This window comes from Varanus komodoensis, unplaced genomic scaffold, assembly GCF_004798865.1.
Source record: "Varanus komodoensis strain SLA01 unplaced genomic scaffold, ASM479886v1 scaffold30, whole genome shotgun sequence".
Lineage (NCBI taxonomy): Eukaryota > Metazoa > Chordata > Lepidosauria > Squamata > Varanidae > Varanus > Varanus komodoensis.
The window spans coordinates 6,854,799-6,882,607 of NW_025335762.1; the positions used below are offsets into that span (position 1 = coordinate 6,854,799).

At 44.4% G+C, this 27,809-nt stretch overlaps 1 protein-coding gene across 3 annotated transcripts; it reads right to left on the reverse strand.

Moving 5' to 3' along the window:
- DDHD2 (DDHD domain containing 2) lies at positions 1-27,293 on the reverse strand. 3 transcript variants are annotated; one of them, XM_044437470.1, is made up of 18 exons: positions 27,252-27,293; positions 23,421-23,635; positions 23,024-23,214; positions 20,605-20,694; positions 19,239-19,359; positions 16,841-16,930; positions 15,528-15,660; positions 14,557-14,765; positions 13,243-13,313; positions 11,779-11,901; positions 11,164-11,259; positions 10,009-10,107; positions 9,016-9,171; positions 7,229-7,331; positions 5,517-5,690; positions 4,785-4,947; positions 3,483-3,602; positions 1-2,010 (listed from the first exon to the last, which is right to left on the reverse strand). In XM_044437470.1, exons 2-17 carry the CDS (start codon positions 23,629-23,631, stop codon positions 3,521-3,523), a joined length of 2,112 nt encoding a protein of 703 aa, XP_044293405.1. In that variant the 5' UTR covers positions 23,632-23,635; positions 27,252-27,293; the 3' UTR covers positions 1-2,010; positions 3,483-3,520. The 3 variants fall into 3 exon arrangements, with proteins under 3 accessions (XP_044293405.1, XP_044293406.1, XP_044293404.1); XM_044437471.1 differs by lacking the exon at positions 27,252-27,293 and adding an exon at positions 26,270-26,286; XM_044437469.1 differs by lacking the exon at positions 27,252-27,293 and adding an exon at positions 26,133-26,155.
- Between the last annotated feature and the right edge of the window lie 516 nt (positions 27,294-27,809).

Consider the following 27,809-nt stretch of genomic DNA (forward strand, 5'->3'; position numbering starts at 1 on the left):
TTCTAAGAAAAGCACCAAAACCAAACATTTATTGGAAAAAAGTTAAATAACATCTTTAAATAGACATATTTTACAAAGTGCATAAACTTCGACTTCTTTTTAGGATGAGATGAACTAAGCCTGGACTCTTCTGCTCTCAGAGAGGTTCTAATGCAAAATCCGGCCATGCCGAATGGCATGACTCAGTCGCAGCTGCAGCGCTGGTGGATGAGGCAATGACCGATGCAGTGACAAATAGTGCAAAGAATGGGGACAATTATCACACTAAAAACAGGCGGAGAGTTTGAGACATACTACAGAGAGAATATAGCACAATTACACCCCAGTCATGAACACACTGTTGCTTTCCGTTGCCCTTGCATAAGGGGATCCCTGACAATAGCAGCAAACCCATGGAGACCATGCTTTGTTTCAGAATACCCAATGGTTATGCTGAGACAACTGAAGTGCATCACCACCGTACAGTAACGCCGTGCAGTCACATCACCATATAGCCAGCCTGCATTCATCCTGGAACGCCTTCCCCGGCTCCAGTGTCCCAAGAGGGCAGCACATACTGAAGCAAATCCATACTGCTCTGCCATGCACCGAATTGTAACACAGATCCGGCTGGCAAGGCGTCCACAGTCCCACTCCCTGGCTAACCGAGAGCAAATTCTCTTTTCTTTCTGATGGGGATAGGATCTCACTTGTACGGCAGTTTGTACAAGGAACCGGTGTTTCCCCACACTCTTTCTTTCCTGACCCAAGCCTCAGGTGCAAATGAGGTAAGCATCTCACCTTTCATATTAACTAGAGATCATCAGGATCCAATGCAGCTACCCGGCAATTTAACGCAATCTATTGCACAGGTATCAAACAGGCACATGCCTATTTCTTACTTCTCGGCTTGCTGGAGACCCTTCTTGCCAGCAGGGTCTCCAGGCAAGCAGGCACACACCGGTTTTCCCTTAGCTGCTTGCTGGGACCTCATCACCCATGACCAAATAGAGCTCCCAATGTGCTGCACCATGCCGCTGCTTTCCTCGTGTACAGGCTCTGCTCTGCTCCTTGATCCTGGCCTGATTTTCCCCGGTGGGATTAGAATTAGCCTGACGTGAATGGATGTTCAGTCGTGGAGATTGACCATGGGGAGATGCCAAAGAGAACCAAAGGATCCGCAAAGCACTGTTTTCTCCAGGTGAAGACAGAAGCATCGCAACAGCACAATATCTCTCCCTGGTTGTACAGCTGCCTGTATAAGACCCTATACCCAGTGTAACTCTCAACACAGAGATGCATCCAAGACCTTCTTTGGCTCTCCAGGGTGCCAAAGTGGCCTGGAAAAAAATAAACTAAGCAGAGGGTAAATAATACCAGAATTAGAAGAATCATTTCTACACCCAGCAGTTGTAAACAGGAACCAATCTCCCTGGTGTCAGTTTCTTCCTGGGTGAGCAGTTACGTGACTTCCTCACCAAGGTAAGATATGACCAATGGCATCATGGTAGCGCCTGCCACAGGAGGACACGTATCGGTTTAAGCAGCCCTTTGCTTTGGTCTGTCGTTCCCCCGTTGGACAAAGCAGGAATAATAAGGTGCGCAGAACAAAAATCCACTATCCAAAACAGAAATATTCCATGCTGGATGTCCAGTGCAATTACAGAGCAAGGACACCTCACAGCTTTCCTCAGCCAAATATAACATTCCCTAATTTCATATCAATATCCTGCTTTCTCACTGAAGAGGTGTGACGTTCTAGCACCAATTCCTAGCCCAGCTCGTGTGCAACCAGGTTTGAGGCAGGTGATCTTGCGACATGAAACACACTGGCTTTCACCAAAGGTAACATGGGGTGCCGTCAGCAGTGAGATCTGGCGCCTGCGACATTTACTGTGGAATAACACTGGGGTGATGGGTCCTCCAGAACTCCAGGCAATGGGGGCAAAACATGCTGGGCACATCACGGCAACAAATGAGCAAAGAGGAAGACGGACAGAAGTCCTGATGAGCTTTCAATGTGGAATACATCTAAGAAAGAAACAGGAAAGACTGGTCATGCTTGGGCAGTCCTGCTGTGCTGCCCACACTCCCTAGCGCACACAGCATCGCACACAACCAGCAGTATGACAGTAAGCCTGGAAAAGGAACATCCCTCCTCCCAAATCCCATCAATGGAAAATACAAACCAGACACTGCTCTTTTTTCTTTTTAAAGGATCATATAGTTGAGGGCCTGTGCCAGTCCTACTATGTTTCTAGCAGACCCCCGGTCTTATTCTAAAGCAGATTACATCGTTCATTATGTCAGTGGAGTAAACCAAAGGAAGCAAAATAGAGTACAGTTATATTGGGAAGAATGACTGCTGGAAAACAAGCCCATTGCAGTAATTTAACTGAGAGGTGACTAGAGCTTAGCTGGCTGAAACCAGGGTATCCCTGTTGAAAGACAGGCATAGCTGGACCCCTGGCAGAAGGCAGGCTGTGCCACTGAAGCCACCTGACCCTCAAGTGGCAAAGATGGCTCCAGGAGAACCCTGAAGCTATGAACCTGCTCCTTCAGGTTGGGGAGTGTGACCCCATCCAGGTCAGGTTGAACACCCTCCATTCAGACAGACCATCCACTGACAGCATCTCAGCCTGGTCTGATACGACAAAAGGATGTTCTTTGCCAGTGTACTCATCCGTGTGTCCTAGTGTCATTTCTGGCCAGACAAGTTTTTCTACAGTGACCTGCAAAACCAGCGAACAGCATTCATAGTGAGAAGAGGTCAGGGGCAACACTTGCGGTGGTGGGGTGGGGAGATGGCTGCGATCACGGTCGCGACCCACGTCAAAATGTTCATGAAATTTTTGTTCAAGACGCGATTGGTCGTGAACCAAGGCGTTCGTGAGCCGAGGCACCACTGTACTGCCTTCAGCACTGAAAAACACAAGTCCTTCTTCGACCTCTGCTTAAGATCAGATCTTGACAGATACCTCCATAAGGAATGCACATGACATGGTACAGCATATTTATGATGGGATCCCTTCAGTTTTTCAAAGTTAACAACCAGGAGAGGCCTCAGATTTTGATAGTGTTTGCCTCTCTCTCCCCACAAGGTTTAGACTGGGGTCTAGATAGAAAATCTCAATTTTATTGGATTCCATTGTTCCTTATATTTATATAAGTCATCCTGAGAACTCCGACTGAAAGTCAGCTTGCAAGTTGAGAGAGAGAGACAGACAGACAGACAGAGCAAGAGAGCGAGCATAAAAGGAAATGGAACTAAATAGGCTCCTTCAAAGTTAGAAAGGAGCTCACACAATCCAATAAGAGAATTCTCTTACAGCCCTGAGTTATGACGGTGAGCCCAATGCATTGATTTACATGGTATCTCCCTAAATGCAGTAATCCTATGTTCTTAACACAGAAAGCTGAAACAGTCTGCAGCCCTACTTAGTGAGCTGCTCCAAAGCAACCCAGAAAAGGCCTCCGTGAGTCAGTGAGGCGAAGGGACTTACATTTGGTGACTGGGCCAGGGCAGCTGGTCAGTGTGCCTTTACAGGAGAGGCTGGTCCATGCTGATGCCCTTCGTTTGGTAAATCTCTTTCAGAAGCAACAGCACTGTGTCCTCTGACTCCCTGGGGGTTATAGATATACAGAGAATTAATTACAGGAATCCAAAAGAGCATAACCAACAAGCCTGCCAAAGGAGCTGATCAGCCTAATCCTAAATATCCAGAAAGGAGTCGAAATCCTCTCGCCTCTTCCCAGCATCTTCACCCTGCAATGATCCACAGGGAGTGGAGCAGAAGTTTCTCGAATTAAGTGCCCGGGACACAGGGAAGGGGTGGCATCTCTTGGCCTATTTCCTCCTTTCTTCCTCAGCTCAGCACACATGAAAATGTTTAGAAGGTTCCATGGTTACCCCTACTGGTAAGCAAGCAAGCAAGCACACAAATAATCAAATACTTCCATACATAAATACATACATACCGGTGCACCTGATTTCTTGATTCTTGGGAGGGATGGAAACACCCTAGCCTCCAGGGGTGGATTCTGCCTGTTCATTACTAACAAGTCCTAATGTATGCCATGACTGGGAATATTCAATAATGTCAAATGAAAACAAAACACACGGGAACTGAAACAGTTGGAACAACTGAAATTTGCACTGCAGCATATTTTAGAATCCACACAGAATTTGGGGTGGGGAGAATCTGGTTTATCGAAAGAGGTGTGGACTAGACCAAGCATTGCAATGTGAATGCCTAAGAAACCAAGATTCCATATTCGGTCAGCCATAAGCTTGTGGATTTCCCCTCTCAGTCTCGGTTTGCCAACAGGAAAAAAAACAAAAAAAAAACCAAACAGCAACTTACCTAAAATAAAGGCAGTAAAATTAAAATGCTATGCACATAATAAAATACTTACTGGCAAATTATCTCATTTTCTCACATCCTGACTTTTACATTTGCCTAATTTCATGCAAGGCCCCATGTTTCTCTTAACTGTAAAATTATTGGAAATGCAATGTAAGGCAGCCCAAGCCGTTCTGAAGTAGTTCAGGCAGTATCAGTATTTATCAGTTAAGGATAAACCTTTGGACCTGAAATGGGACTTAAGTTCTTCTTTAACTGTGGAAAACATACTGTGTGGATATGCCCCCCATTCCCATCTCCATGTGTGTGCGCACACAGCCTACCTCACAGGGTTGTTGTGGGCATAATAAGGGAATGGGTTAAAAACTACTACCCGGAGCTCCTTGGAGGATGGATGGAATTAAAATGCAATGAATAAGCACCCCAGACTCCAGAGCTTACCAGTAGCAGAGATGGCCTTGCAGTGCAAACAGATATTCATTGAAGCTTTCAATTGGTTTCTCCTGAAGTACGTAGTCAATGCGATGGCCCCCATTGAGCATGCCCACATGAACTGGAGAGGGCGCTTCTTTTGCTGCTGTCGCTGGCTCTTCAGGTTTCTCTTCTGAGTGCAAAAGAAACAAACAAGATAAATACAGCTAAAATTGATTTCCAGGATGGGTGAATTCAAGCATGGGTATTGGGCACAAACCCAATAGTAAAGTCCTTCAACTATTGAGATCCAGTGTGGCGTAGTGGTTAAGAGCATGGGACTGGGACTCAGACAACCTGGGTTCTAGTCCCCGCTTGGCCATGGAGCCAACTGGGTGACTTTGGGCCAGTCACACTCTCTCAGCCCAACCTACCTCACAGGGTTGTTGTTGTGGCGATAAGATGGAGGAGGAGAATGATGTAAGCTGCCTTGAGTCCTTTGTAGGAAAACGGCAGGAGATAAATCGAAAAATAAATAAATAACTATGGGAGTCACTGGGTGCTGTTTGTGTAAATGTGCACAGGATTGCTCCCTTACTCCGGAAGACTATGGAAGCTTTTGGCAAGGACTGCTGCTGAGCAACAAGCATCATTTGTCTTCACCTGCCACAGGACAACAGGCCGCTTCCACAGGGAGATATCCCGTACCATGTTCTCCAACTTGGAATGTGTAATTAATCCTCTACTTGGTCTTTCACTCACCAGTTTGTTTCTCTGAACTGGCTTCAGTTTCCGATTCGTGTTCAGCCTCCCCAGAAGCTCCTGCTTCCACTGCTGGCAATGAAGTCCTGGTGAATGACTGCCAGGCTGTCCTCAGGGAGCCCAGCAAGTTGTTTTTGAGGTCCATGCTCATCCGCGTGAAGCCTTCCTTCAGTTCTGAAAAGGGGAGCAATGATGACTAAATGCAGCAGATTTAGTGGCCTATTCTGGAACATGCCAAGTTATATATTTCTTATCCATGGGTCAATTAATAATAGAATAAGAGATCAGAAGGCCATGGGGTCCAACCCCTGCTCAATGCAGGACTCCAAGTTAAACCATCCCTCTCAGATGGCTGTCCAGTTGCCTCTTGAAGCCTTTAGTTTGGGAGAACCTGCAACCTCCCTAGGTCATTGGTTCTGTTGTCATATGGCTCCAACATGGAATTTTTCCTGATATCTAGCCAGAAACTGGCTTCCTGTAACTTGAGCCTATCTTTCCATGTTCTGCACTCCAGAATGATCAAGAAGAGATCACAGAATTGTAGCATAGTAGAGTTGGAAGGGGCCATGAAGGCCTCTTTGAGAAAGCCTCTCCAACTTGTAGAGTGCTATCATCTCTCTCCTCAGTCTTCTCCTCTCAAGGCTAAACATGCCCAATTCTTTCAATCTCTCCTCACAGGGCTTAGTGTCCAGCCCCTGGTTCATCCTTTGCATCAATGCATCCCTCTGGCTCAAACACCCAGCACCCCCTGCTTTTTTTTCTCCTATCTCATTATTTCTCATGTGCACAATGATTCTTCCACTACCTGAAGCTTTTCCTTGGTTCTCCTCCTATTCTCTTGTTTCCCTAGACTAGTTTTGATGTAACATTTTGCCTCAATGGGATGCCTGCTGGAATAATTCATCTTGATGCATGTTGAGAGAAACATCCTTTCAAGCATCTCATTCACACTACCTGCTTAGTGGAGATTATAGGTAACCGCTTGAGAAAGAGGGATTTTTTCCCCTATGCATTCCCTAGGGCCATCTAGGAGAGGCAAAGCCTGAAACTGGCTACCTGCCACTCCTCTTTCAGCCTTTTCAGACAGTTACTTTCCACCTAGATAAATTTCAGGGCAGAATCCACACCAGAAAACTTGCGTCTATTATCAGGCCTTGGCTGAAAACATCATTCACACTTCCAGCAGTGCAACAGGCTTACCAACACCGCTCTTTGGGAGCCAGGACTCTGTCTGGCCACCACACAGATGAGCACTGCACGATAAATAAGCATAAACTGTCAGGGTATTGATTTTTTAAATAAAACTTGGGACTCTAGTCTAGATTGTTCTTAGTATATTACTGGAGAGCCAGTGTGGTGTAGTGGTTAAGAGCATGGGACTGGGACTCAGACGATCTGGGTTCTAGTCCCCGCTCAGCCATGGAGCCAACTGGGTGACCAACCTACCTCACAGGGTTGTTGTTGTAGGGATAAGATAGAGGAGGAGAATGATGTAAGCTGCCTTGAGTCCTTTGTAGGAAAAAGGCAGGATATAAATTGAAAAACAAACAAACAAACAAATATTACAGTTGCTCAACCAAAGCAAAAGTTAATTTGCATATTTGACACCAGTCAGAAACACAAAAAAAGCATTGCTTGTTTGTTTGTTTGTTTGTTTTGGGAGAGAGGAGACTGAAGGATGATGTTCAGAGAAGGAAGAGTCTCAATTTTACCTAAATGCATCCTTTTCCTTCCTTTATGGTGAGGCAGCAGCATGGGCTCAAACTCCACATCAGGGAGGATCAGTGGTTCAATTCTGTATGCCACGGGGTCAAACTGCACCAGAAAGAAATCATGTACATTGTATAACACTTCCTAGCCCACCTTTGGATGCCAAAGGACATAAAATGGCCTACCAACAGTTCTAAGAACAATATAAAATAGATAGTATATAACCATCATTCAAATATAAAAGCAAAACCATCAGGGAACAAAAAAGCAAGCAAGCTAAAGTAACTGATGAAAAATCATCTGCCTGCAGAGTGGTATCTGCCCTAAACAGTCCAAGGCCACCTCCTTCAGCATGAACTCATCTGCCAACTGCATTCTTCTTGCTCTGTGTCCCGCTGCCTCCTGAGATGCATGGGCTTGTACGCAGAGCAGATTTTTACCGGTGGAGGCATTCGACCCGCCCTTCCCAAAGCATCTCATTCTGCCTCCTCTTTACTGGCCTTTAGACAGATAGCGAAAATATTTTCATTTCATCAAGTCTTCGATTTCAGTTGCATTTCACCCCTCACACCCTGATTTTATCTGACTCTGCTTTTGTGGTTTTCTTTATTTATTATATTAATATACTGCACCATAGCTGAAGCTTGCTAGAGGATTCAGAAAATGAGGCTTAAATGCATTGACCAACTAACTCAAATACGTTCTAAAAATTTTAAAGCCAACAAAATAAAGCCAAAGTAAAAGCCAGCAGCTGACCTAAAAAATTGTATTTTAAAAAACTGAAAGACTACAAAACGCAGAGAGTAAACGGATAATCCATAGCACAGAAAAGACTATAATGTCAGTGCTATGTGAGCCTTCCTGGGAAGGGATTCTGTAACTGGGGAGCCAAGGCCATTTCTACCCATGTCAATTCAGCTGGTATGGGCACTCAGAGGAGGGCTTCTGATGATCATCTTTTTATAGGTGCCTATTACAGTGCTGTTCAGTGCAGAACTGTATTTTAATGGTCATTGATGGTGGCTGGATTCTACAACCAAGCTCACATTCCACATTATGCAGGAAAGTAACAGCCTTTGCAGTAACTTTCAGATCAAGATCAAGGATTAAGACGTGCAACAAACTTGGATTAAGATCAAGTTTGTTGCACGTAAATTCCAGTGTTTCCAGTGGGACCCAACCGTGACAAACCTGGTTAACACCCACTATAGAGGATAATACCATTGTTTGTTGTTGTTGTTGTTGTTAGTCGCGAAGTTGTGTCCGACCCATCGCAACCCCATGGACAACATTCCTCCAGGCCTTCCTGTCCTCCACCATCCCCCAGAGTCCACTCAAGCTCACACCAACTGCTTCAGTGACTCCATCTAGCCACCTCATCCTCTGCCGTCCCCTTCTCCTTTTGCTATCAATTGTTCCCAGCATTAGACTCTTCTCCAGGGAGTCCTTCCTTCTCATTAGGTGGCCAAAGTATTTGAGTTTCATCTTCAGTATCTGGCCTTCTAAAGAGCAGTCAGGGTTGATCTTCTCTAGGACTGACCGGTTTGATTGCCTTGCGGTCCAAGGGACTCACAGGAGTCTCCTCCAGCACCACAATTCAAAGGCCTCAATCCTTTTGCGCTCAGCCTTCCTTATGGTCCAACTTTCACAGCCATACATTGCAACTGGGAAAACCATAGCCTTGACTATACCCGATTTTGTTGGCAGGGTGATGTCTCTGCTTTTTAGTCTGCTGTCTAGATTTGCCATAGCTTTTCTCCCCAGGAGCAAGCGTTGCTGGCATACTTACAGGATGAAAGATGTTGAAGAAGCCTTTGCACGTAGGCAGTCTGTAGTTTGGATCGATCCTGTTCACACCCCGTACCGTGAGGAACATTCCAATGGGGGACCCAAAAGCAAAGAAGATCTGTGGCTTGTAGATTAACTGAGGATAATTTGCAGACACCTGAAAGCATTTAAATACAACAGGATATTGGGGGAGAAAGCAATTTCATGTGGTAAATTAATTGAAGTATATTAATTGAAATTGACATGTGGAATTATGAAACAAGGGAATTCCTCACAGCTGATAACATGTAGCAGACTTTTGGAACTTGCTGCGGGGGCATATTGCCATGGTTAAAAATGCCCATTGTGAGCAGGGTCAGACTACGTTGTTTAAAAGAATAAAGAGAATATTTGTATCACACCCTGCCCTCAAAGACTTCAGAGCAACTTATGGCCAATCCCTCCTCCACACCAAAACTATTTAGGCTTCAAGTTTTAACTGATTCAAGTCTCTTCAGGTAGTTCTCTAGTTTAAATATTATCTGGGATAGGCAAACATTCATTAGTCTGAACTATTGCACCATGCTTTGGAATGCTGAAAAGCTCAGAGAGACAGAAGTTTGTAAAGCACTCCTCTGAAAACCTCAGACTGAGATGCCAAAGGAGAAAAACTTGCAACATATAGTACTCTATGGGAGAGCAAAAACTTTACAACTGCTGCTGTGCCTTCCTGCCAGTTAAGGAACTGGGCAAAGCAATTCCAAGAGAAGATGTGACCCGAGGAGAATAGCCTTTAGCACCAAGCTACAGGAAACTCACAACAGGGGCCAGAACACTCAATGACTTGGCAGTATCAAGTTTTGCCAAAAGAACCAAGAACTGGCCACTGGTAGATACTGTATATTGGGAAACTGAACGGCTCAGCAACAGCTCAAAGCCCAGCAGGACATCTTTCCACCCAGAGAAGGCATATATCGAAATACAGAGTCCTGACTTGTGAGGGAGATGGGGTTACCTGCCCTGTCACAACATCCAAACGTCGGCACCTTGTCTCTCCCTCCTGTTTGGCATCTCCGCCTTCCCCAGAAGCTGCAGGTACTTGCATGTGAGAATTCTATAACAACAAAAGTCAGAGAGAATTCTCACGTCACTTTCCTTTTGAACTCATCGCTGGCACAGGAGAATCATCCTGCAAAAGCTTCCAGAGTAGCACATAACTATTATTTAGCATTTCTTGAGTGTGACCACTATGTGCTGATGCTGGTTTGGGGCAGTTTATATTTATATACACATTCCCACAATGTAAGACCAAAACGTAATTAAAAAGAAACTGCTAACAAGTGTCAAAGCTCCAACTTTCTACCTTGCTTCTACCAATTTGAATACTATAATTTAAATCAGAATATTTTATCTGAACAAATCTTTCTCCACTCCCATCCCATCCAAAACTACAATGACTCAGTGGTAAAATGACTTTTGCACTTGAAAGACAGGGAATTGTGACCCTGTCCATGAATTTGTGTATAGCAGCCACCTTGCCAGCAAGAAACATAAGAGAGCAGTTCAGTTCGTAAAGAGTAGTGCTTCCAGTACTGGAGCAAAACCAGAGTTACTTCTCTCAAGTTGCTTAAGTCCTGTGCACAAAACTTTCTAGACATTTTAAAAATCTCCACTCTCCTACCCCAACAAAAAATGGGGAGGTGGGATTTGTATATACAGTGCGTATAAGAAAGACTCTAGTGAGTTTTTAACATAGTTCTTCATTAGGGTTACAGTGAGTATTTTGCTTTGAGGGTCAAAAAATAGGAGGAAACACCAGAGAGTAGCATGGCTTAAGCAATGGCATCCTCCTTCTCTGTTCTCCCCTTTCATGGAATAGAGCTTCCTTCCTAAGATGGCTCTGCTGAAGTACATCTGAGGAAGTCCATGCAAACTCATGCCATAATAAATCTAAGGTGCCAGGAGACTGCGGGTTTTGTTGCAACTGACTAATTCAGCTACTCCTTTGGAGGTCGTTTCCCAAACACTGTGGAATGTTCATGCACTGAAAAAGGTGGGACAAGGTGAGTAAAAGGTGAGGGGATGGACAGACGGCAGGGTGTCCCGTCTGGTTCTACTCAGGATATATTGCCAATCTGACCCCAAGGATGGGAGCTAAAACAAAGCGTACCTGGCTGTTGACTTTGTTCCTTAAGTAGTTGAGGATTTTCACTCTGGGTCCCAAAGGAATTCCCATGTCTATAAGTTCCTTCTCCGTGCACAAGGCCTGCACAATAAGCATCCCGCACAAAGAGACAGATACATATATGAGATGCGGTTCTACTGTGAACAGTGACTTAGAGTGCACAGGACCATTGGAAGCTTCAATTTCAGTACTCTCCCTTGTCAAGGAGAGAAGGTTGGTTATGCTTGGGTTACTGGTTCCAAAGGACTTGGCATTATTCAAAACAAAACAGCAGCACGTTAGAAAATGCAAACCAAGGACACTCTCTGAATTAAAAGGATCCCATTGCCATTAGTCCATAAGGCCTATACAGCAATTTAACAGCACCTCTGCAATAGCGACGGCAAGGGAACCGTGCCTCTGTTCCAGGCAGAGCGAGCTGCGCAGCCCCGCAACCTTGCCTCAGGATTTCAGTGGGCTCCCCTGCCTAGTAGGTCATGGAGGGAAAGGTGACTCAAGGCAAGAGGAAAGAAATCCTTCCTGAATAATCTTAGTGCCATATGGACACCGTGCTACATCACAAGGAAGTCCTAGATAACAGCAACTTCACAGCCTGTTTACCAGTGCTTGACTATCCACTTGCTCCTTCTCAAACACGGAGCAATATTCCAGCAGGTCAAGTTCCATCAAAATGTCTCTCACAGGGCCGATGCCTTCACAGCCAGTTGCTAGAATCTGCGACCCCTGTGAAAACAGTCACCAGGTTAAATTGCTTACCTGAAAGAGAGAGCTTGTTTATTTAGAAATATTTAGGCAGGATAACGTAATGGATACAAAACTATTTGACTACAGGTAGAGACACCAATTACACAATAGCATGTACTAAGATTCTCTTTTCAGTTTTTCTATTTTTCATTAATCACTGTGTTTGTTCTCTACAAGTTCAGATTAATTCTAGACACAGAATCAGATAACTGCATTTTGTATTTTTTAAAGAAGATAATCAATGTCTTCTGTGCCAGTACACTTCTATATCCTCAAGAACTTTTACATTGTGTAATGTAATTAATCTGCAAAGGGCTCCACCAATAATCTTTAAACTGTAAGAAATGGCAGATGAAGCTTAATTCTGTGACTCTGTCACTGGAACATAGCATTGTCACTGAAAAGCTTTAACTAAACTGCAGAATTAGTTTTTATTATTGTGTAACTAATAATTTGGGATACAGCTCAGACCAACTGAGCAGTTTAATCACTCATTGATTTCAATGACTAGGCTTTAAGCATGTTCTTAATTCCCTCACTCTGGGACTGTATATGGTTTAAATGGCTTGTGGCTGCAATCCTGTACACACACACACTGGGATTAAGCCTTAATGAAATCACAAGGACTTGCTTCTGCATAAGATTGTGATAAAAGTGTCTCCCAAAGAAATCAATGACATTTTAAGTCCTTAGCTTTATTTACTCATTCATTCATTCATTCATTCATTCATTTATATCCTGCCTTTTTCCTCAAAGGGCTCAAGGCAGCTTACATCATTCTCCTCCTCCATCTTATCCCCACAACAACAACAACCCTGTGAGGTAGGTTGGGCTGAAAGTCTGTGACCGGCCCAAAGTCACCCAGTTGGCTTCATGGCTGAGCAGGGACTAGAACCCAGGTCGTCTGAGTCCCAGTCCCATGCTCTTAACCACTACACCACATTGGCTCTCAGGGAGCTTTCCTAAGGCAGCCTGCCCCGACTCTGTGCTAGCTGATGCAGATGGGATTTGAAGTCCAAAACATTTGGAAGGGACCTGGTTAAGGCAGACCAGCCTGGGCTGTGCCCATTATCCTTCTTTCCTATCATCTTCCTGGACAGCCAGGAGGAAATGGTAATCGCCGCAGCCCAATTCAAAACTAGGAGGCAGCCAAGTTTGGCAGCAGAGCGCAGCTTGCTCTTCTCTTGTGGAGTCATCTAGCCTTTGGAGAGTTTGGAAGAACAGCAAGTTTACAGAAGCAAAGCCAAGAGGGAACACCACTGAAAACACAGGAAACTTAATGGATCTGTTTGAAGAGTTGCTTAACATGCAAACACTTACTTCATGTTTATCTTCCTCTCCTTCAGGGGTGCATTTTTGATTGGTGAGAAGATCAAACAATATAAGTGATCCTAAGGGGGAGGGTAAATATGGTCAGCAGGATGCCAGTCCTAGAAAGGTCATGAATATGACATCTAGGGCACTGTAAAGATCTTCCCTGCCCTGTCTTATGAAAGAGTTAGATAGCATGTATTGTTTCATAATTCTTGTTAGACTTGTTTACGTATTTAATGCAACTGCTAAGGCTATAATTGAAGGAGTGGGATGGGTAGGAGAAACTGCAAAACCCAACCCTTAAGCTGCTTTTAACACCCCAAGAGAAAATATATGATACTTGAATCTCCCTTCTTCCCTTTCAAATTGCAGCCTCTACAGATGCATTTTTAAATTCCTTTTTGCTGAGTGAGTACATACGAAGCCTCATCCACCATTTGTTATCTGCCATCACTGACTTAATGATGACCCTATGAATGAATGGCACCAAGATTCCCTATATCTGACACCCTGGCTCGGCAGGTGTAAACTCCACACAGCAATATAAAACGAAGACCTGAAGCAAGGAAGGCTGCACCCTTGTCATCATCAAAATGGAGAGCAACACATGCAAGCCTTCAGAAAAGGAAGAAAAGAGAGAAAGGGCCAATTCTCCCTGTGTGCTGTTTCCCTGAGATGGAGAGCTTGTCAAGGGGTGTTCCAGCCACACCTGCTCTCTCCGCAGCAGCAAGCAGCTCCTCTACCACAAGTTCTGAACACGAGCAGCTGCTCCTGCCATCTGCTCCTGAAACCTACAGGCCTCAGAAAAGGACTAGATAACCCTGCAGTGGAAAGTTTAGCATTCCAGTATTTTAGCTGTTCACCTGTTTTACTATGTGATGCACTCTGAAACTTTTTTGGTGCAACCTGTAGGTGTTAAGTTTCACTGGCGTGTTTTACTCTTCGGATGCTTCGCTTATAGTTGACGCAAAATGAGTCCCTGAGGATGGCAGCGTCAGTGACCACTTTTTGCTAAATCAGAGCAAAGCCTTGTATACGGAAACCAAAAACTTTGACCTAGAACAGCAGATCGCAAAGGACCAAACGATGTCTTATTGCAAGACATAAACGTATCTGTTCAATTCAGATGTTGAGGGGGAAGGGGAATATGACCATATACCTTTCCTTGGCTCAGAAAAAGGTGTTCTAGTTTGTCTTATCCCACAAAAATCAGAATAAATATAGCCCCAAAACCCGGATAAAATGGCGTATGCAATATGCATGCAAACTCTACGTGTGTTACTAAGCATCAATTAAGTTAAAGATTGCAAAGATTTATACCTAAGCTATGACCTGCTATTGAGACTCCCCCTTTAAAGTCAGGATTCCTTTCCAAGAAGAGCAAATAAATCCGGTTCATTTCTGAAGCAACTGTATCCACAATGGTCTGGCAGTAGGTGGAGCTATTATAGAAGAAAACGTCCAGGATGGTGTCATTGATGAAATGACGCAAACGGTTGATGCTTGGCAAGGTGATTCTCTCCAAATCTCTGAAAAGAAAGCAGAAATTGGCATTTAGAGTGAAGAGTGTTTTAACAGCTCCTTCGACAGTTCTCTTATGATTTCAAGCTTTTTTAATGTGTGCCGCTGAAATAACTTCAGAAGTGAGACTAAAATAACATTTGTTTATTAAAAGATACAGATGCAAATACTATCCTATGACTAGATCCCATGCCTGTTTATTCATAATTATGTTTCCTTGACCTCAAGGGACTGTCAGGTAAAGACTTAAAGGACTGGTATCCACACCACCTTTTCCCTGCCAACAAAATTAGGATGCATGAGATGTCAAAAAGATCATCCCTTCTACCACTGGATTTTAAAGCAACATTTCCTAGTATGGGACACCTGTGGGAGAACACAGGAAACATAAGGGAGTGAAGGGAACCCTATCCACAGATCAACTTGCACAGTACTTAATTATGAAATGTTGGGTTCAGATGACTCAAGTGAGCAAGCCAAGCTATACACCACAGGGGAAGGAGCTATGGGGGGTTTTTTCCTACCAGCCTAGGCTGGTTTGGCAGCTGCAGTCCTATCTAGAGAAATGGAAATAGCCACAATGACACATTCCTTTACTACAACCAGTTTAAATTACTACTGGCTTAGAACACATATTCCCAATTCTTTTTTCCATTGTTTCTCATCAATTCCTTCTCTTAAATTTTTCTGAAATGTCTTAGTAAATTCAAGGCTGCCAACATATAAGCAAAGCTGCCGGACATGCTGGGAGCACTGTGGGAGTCACTTACACGTCTACACCGGTATGTAAAGTGCTGTGCCAGTTCACTGGGAGGAATTCTACTCTTCCAATCTGCTGCTGCTCTTGAGCTTTCTTGAAGTGCGCCGGCAGCATATTCAGGGAAACACTGCGGAAGTCATTGACTGCAAGAGAATTTCGATTCTGAGTCAAGAGACAGAGCAACCATGGCACTTTGAGATGTTGGAAGAGGCACAATTTGGGGGGCAGGGGGAACACAAGCACCCCAGGCATGGACTTCCAGACAGCTCATCTACTGAGGCTCCAAGGAGCTTACGAAGCTTAAATATCTGACTCAAGGTACCATACAAACAAGGCACATGCAAACAAACAGCAAGGTACATGCAAACGAAGAACAAGTTGTTCTGATCCAAGCAACCAATTTCATTTGGATACATCCTACTCTGGTACCTCTATAATATCCAGAAGAAGTCACTAGGGATGCAAAAATGAGGCCAGCATTGGGTCTCTTGCTCTTGCCAAACCACGATCAAGTCGGCAAATGCTCAGGAGTGTAAGCAGCTTTTTTGCACAGGATGCACCGAGTGTGTCGTTCTCTGAGCAGAGTACCCCACAAGTCATGTATGTGGGCAGAACAGTGTGTGCACAGTGGGTTTGCAGGCAGTGTGCATGCGAGCCAGCCTCACTGACGTGCTTGGACTCATGTCCTGCCAGATGCACATGCAAACACTAAGTGCAAACTGTACCTAGAGCAGAGAGAAAGCAGGCCAGCGTCTGGAGAGCTGTGCTAAGGAAATAGGATGGTTTCCCACCCCAAACTGGATTCCTCCTACATCACAAGAAGTCACAATGATCTCTTTAAGATCATTAGCCAACGTATCCAGCAGATACATTGCTTCTCAGCCTCAAATACACTGATCCGATGGCCTTGGGTGCAAAACAGAACATCCATTCTTTTCTGCACCCAAGAGATTTGCCGTCTGCTGTTGTAGATTCCATTATTACTGTTTTATTGAATACATTTTGTTAATTTTACTGCATTGTGGTATTTTTATTATCACTACAAAATTGTTCTGGGATATCCCTATGAAGGTGGAGTATAAATAAAATAAGTAAATAAAACATACAAACACACATAAGTACAAAGCTGTTGCTCAGTTCTGCACACAACACACCACTTGATCACACAGAAAGGTTCATCTTATAACCTTCTGCTCGTATGCAACTTTCCAGAATGTGGATTTAAGTAGCTAAACACTGTCACAAGAATTTCCAACTGTTTAACAGGTACACATTACTCAGATGTGAGGAACAAAATCAGTGTATTTTCTTGTATATACTTACCACACTGGACAATACTTCGAAACCGGATATCACAGGCTGGTCCAATTCCATGAACAACAAAAACCAAATGATCTATTTGTAAAGGTTCCCCTGAAATAAAAAAGGTACATGATGCATCTAGTTGTGACAGTGTTTCCAAATGGGTGTGATATTCCTTAATAGTATGCCTGGAAAACATGTTATTAATTTTTCATTTTTTTCCAAGGAACAGTTATGGATGCTATATTAGATCTTGATAAAACATTTGGTTATGCTTTACTTAATCTTTATTCTATCTTTAAACATTAATAAATAAAAACTTTATGCAGGCATACAGTGCCTTACAAAATTGTTCGCCCCACTTTGACCTTTCCACATGTTCTTCTGTTACAACCTGGAATTCAAGTAGGTTGAATTCATCCTCACCATATAACTGATTTAAAACACAAATGACCAGATAAACAGAATGCATAACAGCAGTACAGCAACTGTCACAGGTGGGATATGGTCCAAATGAGTGGTCTGGAGACGATGCCTCTGTTGAACACAATCCTAAACTAATCCTAAACGAAGCTGCCACTTTCATCCAAGATACCCTGGGAAACCAGGGCACTTAGACTGTGGGGGAGGCAACTGTGAGCTTTTTCAGAATCAGCAATAGTGAGCACACATCCACCCAGCTCTGAAATGCCCTTCAAAGCAGCAAAATTCTTGTGGATCGGTATCCTGAGCAAGTAATAATCGCATGTCAGATTGAACTGGTGTCATTACCGCTTGATGTACCCAAGATAATCAACACTGGGAAGGTTTAAAATATTTAAAATATCGTGGCACAAAAACAACTTGGCATTTGCTGGTTGCATGTGTATTGCTCTGATGCAGCTTGTTCCTCTGACATACCTAAATAACCTCTGATACAACCCGCCTCTGTGCAGTTACAGTGCCACATGGTCTCAGATTAAATGCACCAATTTCTGGAAGGCCAGAGCTTGTTGGAGAACCTATCTAAGCAATCTGTGCCATGAAGTCCAAGGAGGTATCAAAACAGCCCCCAGTGCAGTAGCCTCAATCAGAGATGGGTTATAGAAAAAAAAAATCCCAAATGACTCTCATCTTTCAGCAGAACAACCCTAAACAAAGAGGCAAAGTTACAATGGAGTGCCAAAAAACAAGAACTGCAATGTCTTAAGAGTCAAAGTTCAAGCCTCAATCCGATTGAGAAACTGTGGCAAGAGTTGAGAACTGCTGCTCACTAACAGTCCCAGGCCAACTGGACGCCGCTGGAGAAGTTCTGCCAAGAAAAATGGCCAAACCCAGTTGCACAAACCAGCCAGACACATGCCCAAGAAGAGTTGCAGCCGTAATTGCTGCCAAATATGCTTCTACCAAGCATTGTGTGGGAGGGGTGGGAGGGGGAACTGAATGCTTATGCAACCAACAAGTGCCAGTTTGGTTTTGTTTACTTAATTTTTGTGCTGTGACAAAAATACTTTACACTTTCCCAGTATTATGAGTCTTGTGTACGTCAAATGGCAACAATATGATAAATTAGTAATCTCAATTCCAGGGTATGATACAACAGAATGTGGAGAAGTCAAAGGAATGAGTACTTCTGCAAGGCACTGTAGCTATTTCTACGACTTTCGCATGTGCATTCCATTTTAGTCCAACCGTTTAAACAATGGCTATAAGTACTAAGAAGCTGGTGCCCCAGCTCTGCTTTTTTCCCTTTTCTTTTTGTGTAACGTCTTTTAGGTTTTAAGCTTGAAGGCAAGGATTGATTTATTATTAATCTTTGTAAGCTGCCCTGGGAACATTTCTTGGATGAAGGGAAATAGTGTAAATGAATCATAAGAATTTTGTTCAGGTCTGGATGCCATTTTCAAAGAAATGTAAAAGTACTTAAACATTTTAGTCACATCTCTTTAAAGGGCCTTAAAGTGCAACCCTCATCAGCTGCCTTTTGTGCATGTAGGTCTCTGAGATCAGAATTTTTTTGGGCACCCTACGCACATGGCAACCTTGCTCTCCGCCCATGTACCTTGTCCCATGCATTTTATCTAGACAATCATTTGTAGCTTTCTAGAGAAGACACTGGGGAGAGAAGGTGGCTGGGGTACCAACAGGAATAAGGGGTACCAACCTCCACCCCTCCCACCCCTTGCCCACTTTTGCCCTCTCCAGGGCCCAGCTCTTGATCTCAGAGAGGCAACCGGCAGAGTTCTTTTCACACTGGCTGTCAGCAAGGAGGGGTCTGGGCACCACCTTCAGACCCCAAAGAATCCTGGAGTTTGCTCCCACCAAACCATGTTGAAAAGTCACAGGACTGTACCCTTAATGAACAGTCCCCAGGTAAAGTTACACCAAACAAAGCAAGTGAATTCAAAATAATTAAGCTAGAAATAAAAGGCGCAGTTACCATTAGGGATTTCTATAGAAATATTTTCCACTCCTCTCTTCACAGTCCTTGGTCGACCTTGTTCTGTGGGGCTTGTGCCCCAGTCGTCACTGATCGTTACTGGATGATAATGCACCATCAACTTGAAAGAACCACCAAGAGAAAGCTCATTAGAATAGACATGTGGGCAGGTCCAGTGACAACACGGAGATGAGTCTCCATCACCATGAAATGAGCTGAAAAAAGATGAAGCTCCCACAAAGGTGCAACTCTCGCCCTGTCAAAGTTTACTTCATTGCGTGCTGAATTTTATCTACAACTAGCATTTATGTCTCATGTGCTGTGGGAGGAGAGATCTTCCTGAGGCTGCTCAGAGTTGATAAAAACTTTTTTCCCAAAATAAAACCATAAAACAATTTAACAGGATAAAGAACAAATGACAGTTTAAAAATACTTTTAGTAAATTTCAATTAATTCTCATAAGACTGGTAAGTGAAAGAAAGACAGACAGACAGACATGCTTTCATAGGTCTATAAAAGAAGATCAAAGAGGAATGTAAACAAACCACTATAGGGAAAGCATTTTAGAGTTCCTGAGTCACAGTTAAAAAGTCCCTGCTGGTGGTAGAAATGAGCACCAGTTTTTGGAAAGTGGGCTTCTAGAGCAGGCCTTGACACCTCATCCGAAAGCCCCGGGAATCCACATGAGGAAAAATGCTCTCTGAACTAACCATGAACCATCTTAGGAAGCTCCACTGAACCTCTGCTTATCAATAAAATTTTAAAAACGCAGTACATTTGCATATGTAAAATGTGTCAAGATTATAAAATGCACAGGTAGCCCTTTGAAAATAAAGAATAATGGCTCTGATTGGACACCATTTCTGTCCAATCCAACACATGAGTGTAAAAGGGACTGAAAGTCTGCTTCCCTGCATTGATTCATTTGTTCCTCTTTCAGAATTCCAGACATCTGCACAAGAAGTATAATGCTAGAACACAGTCTACACTGTGAAAGCTAACAGGGGCACAGGCCTGATCACAATAACCATACAACCAGGTTGTATTTAGTGCAAACTACCCACACAAAACCATTCTATGTATGTTGGGTTTTCCAGATGTGGGCCATATTCAAATCATAACTGCACATGGACATGTGGGAAGACTGGAAATGGGAGAAATGCACCAAATAGCAGGCATACTCACCCCCTACTCCCACATCTTTGGGCTGCACTGGAAAGGGAAATTGTAACCCACCATCTCTGCAAAGATCCTGAGTTCCAGAAGTAAACTCTTAAGATACTAAAGATAGGCAGTGCTTGCAACAGTCGTGAGAAGAGTAAACAGCAAACTTCTTAGAAGCAAAAAATGATAAATTTCACTGTACCTTTGGGTTATGCAGTATAATTATTTCCCTGGTTGGGGATTCCAGTTTCTTTTTCCACTCATCTAAAGTCACACAGATCATATAGGTGTCCTGTTAAGAAAAGAAAAACTCTTTTAAAAAGTCACACGGAGTTCACCTTTTTAGTTAATAAAGCAAAATCCCGTGTACCTTTACTCAGAAATTGTCCCTTTCAGTTCAGCTTTATCTGGGTTACTATTTTCAGCTCATGAATCTGTGGACAAAGCTAGATATGACAATGGGAAATACATTGTTGGAGCTTTTTTGTTTCTCTTTTGCAGTATTTTGCATTAGTAGTAGTGGAGGAGAAGGGACCCAGTTAGAACTACACAATATTGTCTTTCCAATCTGAATTCCACACCCAGCTCAAAAACTGCTATTTGTCTCACAGGAGAATACAAGAACCCTTACGAAACATGACTGAAATCATAAAAATGTCATAGGAAGGCATGGCTTAATCCCTTCTGCTTTCCCCAGCACTACTGCCCCAGTCAGATTGACCACTTGCATGGCTATTACACTTCTACAAACAACTGGAGGTCTGATTACCAGATGGCACACCCATCTGTGCCTGACACATAAATGGTATAAAAGAAGGAGGCCACTCTCACTAATCATAAAATTTTTGGCCAATAGGCAGGAGACAATCTCTTCAACATTTTAGAAAACTTGGGGTTTGCCCAAAATGTCTTCTTTAGATGCAGAAAACAGACTGGCTCCATATCACAAATTTATTTAAAAAGTAGCATGTGGCTCTACTAGTGAATCATTGGTTCAAGAAGAGGCCATTTTGCATTTAATTCTATATTATGATCTCTAGTTGCTTCAGGGAAAAATCAGTCCTGTCTACCCACTTATATATACTTCTAAAAGTAGGTAGGTAGGTACAAATATTTATAGTAAAGCATATTCTTGGCTATATCCGGCATCTTTAAATTTCCATTCAGCCCTTGCATAAAACCTTCTTCTGTCATCAACAAGAAAATATACAGCACTGTGGGCTTCCTGATCTGCTGACCGCAGCAGCACGGGCTTGTTTCAAAAGAAATGCATGATCAGACCACGGGCTTGGCAAAAGGATGCTACGTTTCATAGTGCTGAGGATAACAAGTAGATTCTTTTATGTTTATGGAAGACCTGCAAATCTTCTACCAGGTAGGGATGCATGTTACATGTGCCCACTTCCGTTCTACTTCTACATTTGCGCTCTAACAAACCAGTGGGAAAAACACTTCGTGTGATACAGTGAAGTCTTCAAAATAACTTACATAACTGTAAGACAGGACGTATTGTCCCCACCCCACCGGAGTGGATCCACAGCTACTGGCAACCATAGGCACAACTGCTGCCATAGTGTACCCAGAGGAAGGGGTCTGCCCACTCCGTTCCCCTGGGAGGGGGTAGTCACAGAACTCCGTCTCATGGACGGCCCCTTGACTACAAAGCTTTATGTTCATTACGGAAGTTTGTCACCTAGTGATTGATGATGGCATTACAGACTTTACCCACACGGACATATTTTAATTAATTAATTAATTAATTAATGCATAAATAAAGTGCAAATAGTCCTAGGGCACCCTTAGTATGAATGCCAGCTTTCACATGTTTAGCTTTCACGGTCTTGGTGTTATGCTACTGATGGACAGACATATACCCATCCTCTTATTATTATTATTATGATTGAGTAAACAAATCCTACATAAACCCCTTAGTTCTTCAGTACTTGTTTGTCCAAAGGAAGACAGAATTGAAGTAACATTGGCCCTTGACATTTTCGAGGGGTACAGAATATTAGGTAACAGACAGACTAGGTGGGAAAGCCAGCTGCAATTTGGAATGGAATTGGGGTGTCATGAAAAACTAATGTAAACAACACTACCGTAGTCCATGGGTTTGCATAATATAAGCCTGGCAACAGCAAGAAAAATAGAAATTTGGTGCACACTGAGAAAGACACAGTACAGCAGGAAAATGAAATTCTGGAGTGGAGATTACTCATTTGCTCAGTTTAAATGACTCCAGTAATACTATTAATCCCACTTGGCAAAATACCCAGGTACCTGACATACAGAAAGCATAGATTTGCCTAGGCATTTTTTTAATTTTAATTTATTTCATGACAGTGCAACTAGGGGGATTTAAATGGGGAAAGTGCCACAATGAAAAAGGTTTATTAACAACACACATACTCTGCGGTCTTGATCCGAGTCACTTTCCTCAAGGCTGCAATTAATATTTCTATAACATGATGGCGAAACTGCTGATGGACATCCCACATCCCATTTAGTTTGACCCCAAGGGCTCTCATAAATTTTGTGATGGCCATTCTCAAGGAGATCAGAAAGATTTGCCAGAAATAAAAGGATTACAAGTAAGGAGTATGCCTGATGTCCTCAGTTACCTCTAACTGTTCACTGAAGCTCTCAGAGTATGGAATATATCTGTTGTCTTTCTCTCCTTTGTAAAACCAAGTGCAGCGTTTCACTTCTGATTCCACTTCCTCCCAGTAAACAGCACGGCGTAGCCGCTTCTTCAAATGGACATCATATCTTCCTCCTTCTGTTGGAACAACCAGCTCCTCACAGTGCTTACCTGAAGAACACATGAACTCTGATAAAGCAAGAGCTGAAGACATTCGATAGTGGACACCCCACAATTCATGTTTAGAAATTAACTGTGAATAAGTATGATACGTGAGTCCTTAATGATGAATGGAACAGAGAACTAGGTGGACCTTGATCAGAGCAACATCACTTTTGCATCTGTGCCAAAAGGGTCTAAATCAAATGTCAACTTACTGGATTGATGGGCAATTTCCAGCTTTTCTGAGTCTTGTCTACTGAAGGGAATCCACCTTTCTCTGGAATCTACTTCCTTGCAGTAAAACCAATGGGGAGAAACTGGCTCATATTTATTTACAGTATCTGTTTCAGCGGCTTCATAAGAGCTGGAAGTTTTATTATTAGATGATGGAGTAGGCTCCACTGCTTGCTGGTCTGCTGTTGACATCGCACTGTGTGGAACAACGTAAGAGAAAATAGAGTTCAATTTTAAATATTTGCAGCTTATTCAATAGTCCCTGAATTTTGAAAGCCCTTCCTAGGCCAACAAAACAGCCCTTCCTAGAAAACAGAATTTCTGAGGAAATAAGCTAGCTGGAAAAATAGGAAATCTAGTGTTTTGCTACATATGAGACAACTGTACAAATGACTTACTTTTCAAACCAAATCATAATTATAGATGTGGACTACATGCTCAGGCCACTCACTAAGGAGTAAATCAATGAGACTTACTTACACTTGCCTAGCAATAGACAGCAAGCGGGAAATAAGCAAAATAGCAACTGTGGTCATGTAGCTGATAGGCACTCCCTAAACCTGAGAAAGACCCTTCAAATGCTTTAGCAGAAAATAACTATAATTCTATACATGTCTACTCAGAAGTAAGCCTCATTGCCAAATTTACATAGGTTAGTAATCTAAATAAGATTCTATAAGACCCCAAAAGAACACATAATGCACAGCAAGTATTTTCCCCAATATGTCCTTGAGTCCCAATTGCTTATTTATTTACTTGTTTCATTTATATTCTGCCTTTCTTCCAAAGAGATTTAAGGTGTATATGATCCTCCCTTCTCTCCATTTTGTCCTCACAAAAATCCTATGAGGTAGGCCAAGAGTCAGTGACTAGACCCAGAGAACTTCATGGCTATGTGGGAACTAGAACCCAGATCTCCCAAGTCCAATGCTCTAACCACTACACCACGCTAACTCTCAATATATATTCCATGTACATAAGGGTATACTATGGAAATTAATCTAGTGTTTCCAGAAAACATTTTGGGATTCAACATATATGAGTCCACAAATGCACCAATATCACATCCCTGAATGTACTATATTACCCCTTTGCATGGCTTTATTTTACTAACATTCCTAAATGCATTGCTCTAAAATTCACTAACAAATGTGTCTCACTATCTCTTTGAATTAACTATGATATCTAGGAGTTGCAGTTCTAGGCATATTGAGTCAGAAAAAAGTCTAACAACTCCAAGCATTTCCTAGTCTGCATGGAGCTAGAAAATATAGTTATATAATGTCACACACCTTTTTCTAAGAAATGGCAAGAGAAATTATAAGAGTATCGTAAGGTAGACAGAAATCCCCACCTTATTGACATGAAAACTCACTCTAAACAATAATCAAAATGAGCCGTGTACAGCCACAGAATCCTAACTACTCAAATGATACTCCATTATAGCATAATTTATTCTGCTTCTAATATTTTGAAGGGGCCATGGCACCTTACTAATGCATTTCAGTGTTGATCTTCTGAAACTTGGTTTCCACAAAGGCAGCCATTATACTAACAAGTCTTGGATGTTTGGGCTTCTTGCTATTGCAAACTACAGCTGTGATTTCATTCATCCCAATTTTACTTCCGCACGGTGAAGCATACTAAGCTGTCACAACATATCTGTTTGTTCCAATATTCCTCCAACTGAGATCTCTTCCTTGTCCACATGCTCATCCAAACAGCCAGAAACTTACAGTAAAGGACAACTGCATTGTTGATTTCAGAATCCCTAGTCCTTGCAAACTGCCTGGGGAAAGCAGCCACTGAATGCAACCTTTGTCACGCACTGTTAATTCAACCGGCCTCATTTCACAATAAGCAGCACAATGGAAAATGGGTCTCTGTGATCAAGCTTCCGTTGGATACAGGGCTTCACCATCAACATCCAACCAAACTAAATGCCTCTTCAATCCGAGCTGAACACATCAGCTCAGTGCACTCTGCCACTCACATACCCCCCGTGCTCCACAGCATCGACAGCAAATGTCAGGATAGATCCCTCGCCGGGAAAGAGCTGGTGAGACGCCAGCTCCGCTCCTCCTCGCACATGGCTACCCAAAGCCATGGCTGACACCACTGATGTCACTTTCAAGCCACTGCTGACCCCTCGCCCAGCGATGTTCCCGCTGACCAGCGCTGGGCCACCTTCAGTTAAAGCCAGCTTTTTCTTCAGCTTCGTATCCTCCACCGTCTGAACCCCGGCCAACTAACCCCTGGGGTGCCATCTACCTGGCGCTCCACCTTCAAGAGCGTTTTAGGGGACCCGTGCCCTTCCAGGCTCTTGCTACCGAAGTCAATCACCCCCGCGGCTTCCCTACAACAAACTGCACTGATTCCACCGCCGACCCCGCCGTGCAGGCTGCGTGCATCAACCTACGTGCAAGGGTACGGCGTGCCACTTACTCATGCCCTTCTCCCACCCCTCGCCGGCTACTTCTTCCCCGCCCCCGTGGTCACCCCACGAAAACATGCCCCCAAGCCCAGGCGCGGGATCGCCAGCGTCCGCTGAACGTGTGAAAGGGGTTTCTCGCTCTACAAGCCCCCCCCCCCGGGGGGTCAGCTCTTCTTCTGGCCAGTTTGCTGTCATCCCACAAGCCCCCCTCGCACGCCCCCGTCGGACAGCCCCACATCTTCCGCCCGGGCTTGCCCACCGCAGCATCAGCCAGCCTCCCGGAGCCGCCGCTGCCCGCGTCCCCCTTCCGCCCAGCTTCCCGTTGCCCTTGGAGGGATCCGCGCCGCCGCCCCCGAAACGTCCCCGCCGGCTCGCTCCGTCTCCCCGCCCACTGACCCGAGGCGGCCAGGCCGCGCCGTCCGCTCGCCGCCGCCTGCCTCGCCCGCGTCCTCGCCCGGCCAGCCCGGCTCCACCGGCGGCGCCGACGCCATCGGCCTCCGGGGTCGGCGGGGCGGGCCTCCCCCGGGCGGCGGGGCGGGCCGGGGCGGGGCGGGGCCTGGGCGGCCGGCCTCCCCGCGCCGAGAGGCCTGGTTTTCCTCGAGAGGCGAGGCGGGGCGAGGCGCGGAGCTGGGTAGTGGCGGGTGGCTCGCTCCGGGGCGGGGAGGCGCGGCCTCGGGCGCTCGCCCGGCCGCGACACAGGCGGGCGGGGACGTGGGCCCGGCGTGTCCCCGGGCTGCTCGGTGCGGAAGAGGTGCGGGCCGCACGCCCCCAGGAAGGGAAAGGCCGCACACATTGGGGCGGGCCTTGCGGCTTGCGCAGGACCCCCCCCCCCCCCCCCCCCCCCCCAGTGCAGGATGCATTTATTCCAGGGAAAAAATAGTTCAGCATGAGAGAAGGCGGCGCAGGGTTAGGACGAAGCGCATGTGGGCAAAAGGCCGTCAAGTCGAGGGGGGATCGGATGCAACAGAGATGGGGCGCGGGGGGGGGGCTGCCTTTACTTTCACAAGGGTCCGTGGATAGCGGTGTAATGGGCAGGGGGCGTCCCAGAGGTTCCGGCTGCAAAGTGGGAGATTTCAAGGCCGCGGGAGGAGGGAGAAACCTATGCGTACCGTCTTCGGCTCCTTGGAGGAAGGGCCGGATAGAAACAGTGGAGTGTCGTAATAATACCGTTAACTCTCCACTGTATCTAGGGGTCGGGAGTCCATCCTACCCCTCCCGGGATTCTGGGAATGGTGGACCAGGGCTGGCCCTGTCCTTGAGCAAAGTGAGACGTTGCATCAGGCAGAAAATGCTGGGAGGTGGGAGTATTTTGTTCTTTTTGTTGAAAGGAAAAGCATAACAAGTAGCTTGTCGTGGCATCCGTAAGTTAGACTGCTACCTTCTTGTGTGGTGCAGGCTGTGATCTCATCGGTAGTGCTGAAGAAAGATTTCACCAAGCACTCGAGTTGATGTTTTGTACCTCACGCAGGTTCAACCTGGGCAGGATAAGGGAGAGAACTGTTTGCATCCCCTTGCTCCTTGGAGAAAGCGCAGTATAAGAATCTGTACAATAATAAAATTTTATATATTGTAAGAGCGTACAGTTACTAGCCACCTTGGGTCTGTTTTGAGGATCAAATGGCAGGATACATTACATTTTATAAATGCATAACATAATGGAAACAGTATAGCAAGTGAAGTCCACAAAAGAAGAAACAGGTAGCAAAGATACCGATCTTTCATCCTCTTGGCCATAAAAGAGTAGTGCTGTTTTCAGATGCCAGTCTGGACTCTGCTTTTCTTTGGTTTGGAGAGCCAAGGTCTAGTAAATTCTCTGCAAACTGGAAAAAACAGTCCTTTGGATTCAGCTAGGTCAGTTTACCTCATCATTGGCCCTTCACATATCTGTTGACTAAGGTTTGCACAGTGGGTTATTTTTCTGATCCCTGGAGCCTAT

What these genes read in the sequence shown, in the direction of transcription:
- DDHD2 (XM_044437469.1), bottom strand. An exon ending in GAGAGGAAGATAAACATGAA is followed by an intron (nt 11,902 to 13,242) that starts GTAAGTGTTTGC and finishes CTGTTTTCACAG; the next exon opens with GGGTCGCAGATTCTAGCAAC. An exon ending in CAAGGCCATCTCTGCTACTG is followed by an intron (nt 3,603 to 4,784) that starts GTAAGCTCTGGA and finishes TATAACCCCCAG; the next exon opens with GGAGTCAGAGGACACAGTGC.